General features: G+C 40.0%; 1 protein-coding gene across 1 annotated transcript; it reads right to left on the reverse strand.

Moving 5' to 3' along the window:
* Window positions 1-1,526: 1,526 nt before the first annotated feature.
* LOC119911626 (programmed cell death 1 ligand 1-like) lies at window positions 1,527-6,254 on the reverse strand. Its single transcript, XM_038730562.1, has 3 exons — window positions 6,053-6,254; window positions 3,132-3,464; window positions 1,527-2,966 (listed from the first exon to the last, which is right to left on the reverse strand). Exons 1-3 carry the CDS (start codon window positions 6,159-6,161, stop codon window positions 2,782-2,784), a joined length of 627 nt encoding a protein of 208 aa, XP_038586490.1. The 5' UTR covers window positions 6,162-6,254; the 3' UTR covers window positions 1,527-2,781.
* Window positions 6,255-6,488: the final 234 nt, after the last annotated feature.

Raw genomic sequence — 6,488 nt, forward strand, 5'->3', positions numbered from 1 at the left:
AAGACGAAGCAGCCTCTAACCATCAAGATGCAACGAAAAGACGCAAGTGAGGGAAACGTGGATGCAATTAAGACACTTGAGAAGCACCCACTGTCGCTCCTTTCACTTCTCTACAAGTCATGAGGGGAAACTATCTGATAAATGAGGAACAACGGACCTGGAAAACAGAACTAAATGTGGACAACATGGACCAAAACAATAAAAACACAACTCCAAGTTTCCAAATGTAAGAATATTTATTTTTCCCCCATAATACACTTGAAACTTAAGAACTATAGAGTACCAAGTTTTCCTGCACATACATTTGTCTTTGAGTTTGTTATTAAAGGCACATTATTAACAATAACCATCAGCTGTTGCTGAGATTGAACTTCATTCAGAAAAGTGTTTGTCTTATTCCACAGGTCTGGTCTTTTTTGTTCGACTTTCAGCTTTCAGCTTAAATCAAATAAATCTCACATAGGCCATAGCCTTTGGATATCATTAGCTTTTAGCAAGGACACACTCCTGATCCAAAAAACATACAATAAAAACCAGACATACAATAAATAAACAAAAGAAAAAAACAGACCAACATACATAGTCCACAATATTACATAGGCCTTTTTACATATTGGCTAAAACATCAATGATTCCACATTCTGTGAGAGTACCAGGCTCAATTCAGTGCCGGGTTGGTCAGTGCTGAAAATTTGCAGACTCTGATAACCTACAAATACATCTGCACATGAGATTGCACAATACAGCAGAGCTGGGCTCCGTTTCAGAAAGCAGGTTAAACAAACTCTGAGCTCATCCCAAGTGCTGGAATTCTCCTCCAGCCCATTACATTCGCTATATTTATTAAGCTGTAACCTGACGGGACTAAATGCCGGTGGCGATCGGCTACCTGATTATGAAAATAGGTATAGATAAAATATAAGACACAGTTTACTCATAAACCTGTGAATTCAGTCACACCCAGCAGGTTAGGTTAGCTAATTAGCTTTTTTTTAAGCAGTGGAAAATGTGTCTATGGTACAAACTGACGTCTATTTTACATTAATAAAATCTTGCTAATTTTGTATTTTATTAATGCTGTCAAAACACATTAAGACTATGCAGCTAATAATGGAAAACTCAGGCCTGTTTGTTTCAGCTGCACCACAGTCATCCTCCAACATCTGATCTTGCTCTCTGAAACGGAAAACCCAGAGTTTCCCCTCATCTCAGGCTCAACATACTCAGAGTTTTCACTAATCCCACTTTCTGATACGGGGCCCTGGTAGGCACACTAACACTGACAAACATTTGGCTTGCACTGCTCCATCGTGGCGCCTTAAGCAGCAGCCTCTAACCATCATTATATGATTTGTTGAGTTTTGCATACTGTTGCAGAAACTTTCTGTTGCACCTCCATAGAGAGAGTACTCATTCATATTCATATCATCAGACAGACATCAGTGATATAATGTCCCAAAAATTTTGCCTCATCACATACTGTACTTTAGGGACAGACAGAGAGGAGTCAGGGAATGACTACTGACTACTGACCTACTTCTAACAATCAAAATATTACTCTTCTTTACCTCATGTTTAATGAAAAGGTCTGAGCCATCTTGAGACAGTACAAAGAAGCACAGTATAAAAATAATTAGTAATAAAATGCATGTAAACAGTAATCGTTCATAAACAAATAAAAGGCAACAATAACATACATCTGTTAGCTGGTTAGAGTTCATGAAATTCCCCGTGATACATCAGTGCTGAGGCACATGCAAGTAAATAGAGCAAAAGCTTTAAATCACCAAAAACTGTCAGTTTGGCATACCTTCTTGTTCACAAGAAGTTCAAGTATATTATAAAAAGTTGTAGTCAGCTTTTATATTTGTGTAACATTGCTGCATATAAAGTTTCCAGCTCTTTTTTTATCTTATAAAGTAAATGCTCTGTATTTGTATAGAGCCTTTCTTTCTCTTTTTTGACCGTTTTTTTACACTACATCTGCATTCACCATTCACACACACACTCATACACTGGTGAAGCAGCCAAAAGGGGCGATTCGGGGTCGAGTATCTTGCCCGGGGATTGAACCGTCCATCTTCTGATTAACGGACAACCCCCTGAGCCACAGATGCCCAAATGATGAGTGTGCGATATCATCGCTAAAGTTTCTTTCAAAACTCATCTTAAAAATGTATTTAACTTGCTGGCTTGACAACAATTTTAACTCTTCATGCAGTAAATTTCTGCTGGTTCTAGACACGAGCTTATTGAATCCATCGGACTGATACTGTGACACACAACTCCTCCATTGGTCCACAGGTCATTTCGCCAATAAGACCTAAAGTTTAGGCTTTTTGAGGTTTATTTGACGGAAAGTTTATTTTCCTATCTGTCTGTATGACAGAGCTGGTTACCTTGGTGATGTTCATTAGCTTATAAAAAGATCAAAAGGACTGTGTTCTCTTCACTGTGTTGCATACTGACACATTCACACACAGGTTTGTTTTGATTGGTAGATGGTTCAGGATCCCACACACACATACAAAGAAATACTGACCGAAGATTATATAAAAAGATACTGACACACAAACAGATTCTTTGTGGGGACATCGAAACATACAATCTAAGGCTTAGTCCACACGTACACGGGTATTTTTATAACCAGTTTTTAACCAGACGAAAGGCCAAACCGCATAGGAAAAGTTTTGAAAATCCCTCTGTCTGTGTAAACAGGGCCTAATTTTGCTATCTTTGGGTGGACTTGCACACATAAAACTCGGCTTTGGTGAAAAGAGATCAGAGGAGCTGATCGCTCCCTGCTTCATCAGCAGCAGGCTGTTCTGGATTCTTGTTCTTATGACTTTTATATTTCCAGCCAACAGCCAATCCAACAGCAGCAGCTAAACAAACCAGAACAAAACCTGCTCCCAGTCCGTAGTAATGTCTGTAGTTTCCCTCCTCGACGTCTCCGCTGTTGGAACCTGAAGATCAAAGTGCATATTAGTCAGGAAATGAGTGAACAGTGGAACAGCCTCCATTTACTCTTCTATATCTTCTATATTCCTCATGTTTGACTCTCAGAATCAACATGGAATAAACTGCAGCTACAACATGGCACACAGACACACTGACCTCCACAAACTCACCTGAAACCTTCAGCTGGTAGATTCTGATTGGCTCAGTCTTAATGTTGGCTCTCTTACGTCTTGAACCTCCTGTTGCAACTCGACACTCGTATGTTCCAGCGTCGTTGCTGCTCACGTTCTTCAGAATTAAAGACACGTTTCCGTCCTTCAGCTCTCTGTCCACCAGCTGCACCCGGTCCTTAAAGGATGGATGCTGCTGTTCTGAAACTGAGTGTCCATCTCTGTAGAAGAGGACGTACTCTGGCTCCAGGTCAGGTCTGGTCCACTCTACAGCTCTGATGGAGACTTCACCAGCCTGACATGGCAGAATGACATCATCTCCAGGTTTCACATCTAAAAACAATAAAAACATCCAGAAAGAAAAAGTAACTACATTTCAAAAGGACTCCACAGGACGATACAGTGAGAACATCTTTGTTTAAACAGAAGACCTCTTCACACCTGAGATCATGGGAACATTCAATAATTAGTCACAGCTGTGGAGACGTTAGGAGTGGGAGAAAATCTATTCTCAGAGGCATCGCGATGCGGACGTGGAAGATTATGAATCGATTAACAAATGTCAAAACATCAATAATTAAATGATAACGTAATGTAGACGGAACGCAAAAGGCGGAACTCGCGGAAGTGCAGCACCCTGCAATAGAGACCAGTGTTCCCCTGTATTCAACACACCACTGCTGCGGAATGAATAACCACCCTATTAAGTGTACTTGCACACTGTGCCAGCATGGTGACGCTCGGCAGCTCTCCGTGTATCCTGTGTGTGAGGCAGAGCGAGTGAGAGAGAGCGAGCGGCAGAACATCAGGCACAAGCATGGAGCAGAGGTTAATAAAGTAAATTAGGGATGCAAACTAGTCCTTTTAAGCCAATTAGGAGATTTTTCTTTTGGATTTTAATGTGCAAATTAAATGCTTAGTAATTATCCAAAACAATTATGCATCAATAATCGTTTTATAATCGAATCGCAGCCCTCTGAATCTTGCCACTAGCCATTTAAAACATAGTCAGGGTTGCGACCGGAGCACCGAGAGAAATGCTCCAGTCGTCAGCAGCTAAAGTGGTAAGAGAGAAGAAAACGGAGAGAAGATAAAGAAGGTTTGGCTCGCTTCACAACCAAGCCGCTGAGTTGTTTACTAGATGTTGATGGGTAGTAGGCCTATTTATGTTAGTAAGTTAGTCTACTTTAACATGTAACTATGACAAACACATAAGATAAATGTGACGCACACAAAATGTTGGTCACATTTATTTTTGGTTTAATTTAACAAATATCTTTTGTTTTGTAACACTGTATAAATTTGATGTTGAGTCAGCAAAGTCCTCCAATGCTTTAGCATTACAAAAATGTACTCCACTATGACAGTAAGGGGCAGCAGAGCGCTTTCCCACCGTCAGTTGGCGACTGTAATCTTGCTGGAAAGACCGTCAAGACCAACGGCAGCAAGTTTCCAGTGTTGTTAATTTCTCCTGTTTTATAGGTTTTATTATCTGTCCACACGCCCTGCGCCTGGAGCCTGTAACATAAATATTAAACCTTCATTAATTAGTTAACCAGGGCAGGAATTGTGACTGATTTCCAGGATAGACATGAGTGGTTGATTGTTGACAAGCATTAACAAATTAGAAACAACTTTAAAAAATCATCCATAACCTGTAAGATAAATTCGTCATTGCTGCCCTGACATTTGGCCTTTGTACAGAGTATTTAAGCACGAGGCTTTGTCCCTAAAATTATTCAATTAGGTCTGTTTGTAATAAAAGATAGTGACGGGTTAACCAGTTAGCACCAAATTAGGAAAATCTATCATCTCCCAGTGTGTGGTATGCTTTTGTTACCCTTGTCAAATGTTGAAGACCTATATACTGTGACGGTGACGTTATCAAAGACAAATCTGATTTTGACATGTCCTGAATGTCTTGGCTGGGTTTACGTGTACATGTATGCATGTATATGTACCTGTATATCACATCCACCTCCGACATGTACATACTCCTGCATCCTTTGCACTCTGCTCACTGCACTATTTGTCAATATGTCTATATTGTTTTTGTTGAACAAAAAACAAAGCAAAAAATGATCTGGGGTCTCCCGTTTTAAACAGTGATGGCTAGCAGAGAAAGCAGTGACAGGTGAGTACTGAGGAGACTGCTGGACTAACGTTAGTGGCCCGACTTTGGTTTATTGTCCCACTTTGATCCGAGTTCGAATCCCGTGTTAAAATACTTTTTTCCTTTTAATCGTTTTAAAGGCTGAATCGTTTTTTTCTACGTGACACGTGTTTACTGACAGACTCCAAACACAAAGAACATTTATTAGAGATCATGTTAGACATTCACAGGACGAGAAACTCGACGTCTTTTCGTCAGTCGTTTTAATACAGACGGAGATCAACTCTGATGAAGCTTCAACGCTGGAGTGGACGGAGATCGTATTTATTTTAAAACTATGTTTTTAAAATAAAACGGAGTTGTGCGTAACAGCCTGTGTTAGACGAGGCCGAGCGGATTGAGTGGCTGCATTAATAACAACAGTTAGCATTAGCTAGCTGTTGCAGCTACAAGTCAGTCGGAAGTCATTTAAAATACCCTAAACACGAAGGTAAACACGTTTCAGAGCTGGACCCCGCGACAGAGTATAATTTAGTTAACTTAGAGCGTTTGGATGATTTATTTCCCTCTAACGTTACAGCGGATCAGATCACTGTGATTGTAGCTAAGGAAGTTAGCTTTTTCTCAGGGCCTAACGACCAGAAACTTGCTAAATCGCACATTAACGAATAACGTTATTAATCGACATGTCGCCCAACCGTATTACAAACACATGAATGTTTTATAGGACAAGATGACCTTAATTTTTGTAACGCAGTTGTCTTTCCTGCGTCCATGAATCTATTGACAATAAAAGTTAAGTCTTTACCGGAAGCTGCTGGAGAGAGAAGGATCAACAGGAACACAAACTTATCCATCGCAGAGCAGGTGATGTCCGTCTGCTTCTGTGTACTGGGATATAATACACACGCCAGCATGTGAATAGGGAGTACTGGAAACTACTTTTTCTATTCAAGCTCTGGATGTAACAGTTGAAACTTCCTGTTTTCAAGCTGGTCAGCCAGCAGCCTCCCTCTCGAGGCCATTGTGTGAACTGTGTCTATTATACTACAAAGTTAGCTACTCAGTGAAGTCAGCAGTAAGTCTGAGTTAACATTTAACACTACACCAGGCCAAGATATGCAAATCAAGTTCTACACTAAAAAAAGTATAAACATATATAAACAAATATAACATTCACTGTTAATAATTTACTCTTATTAATTCACTCTTGAGTGTTAAACCTTTTCATTGACTCCTGCAAA

The sequence above is a fragment of the Micropterus salmoides genome, unplaced genomic scaffold (genome assembly GCF_014851395.1).
Source record: "Micropterus salmoides isolate LMB-PRFRI ecotype aquatic unplaced genomic scaffold, ASM1485139v1 Ms_hic_scaffold_2, whole genome shotgun sequence".
NCBI classification, from domain to species: Eukaryota; Metazoa; Chordata; class Actinopteri; order Centrarchiformes; family Centrarchidae; genus Micropterus; species Micropterus salmoides.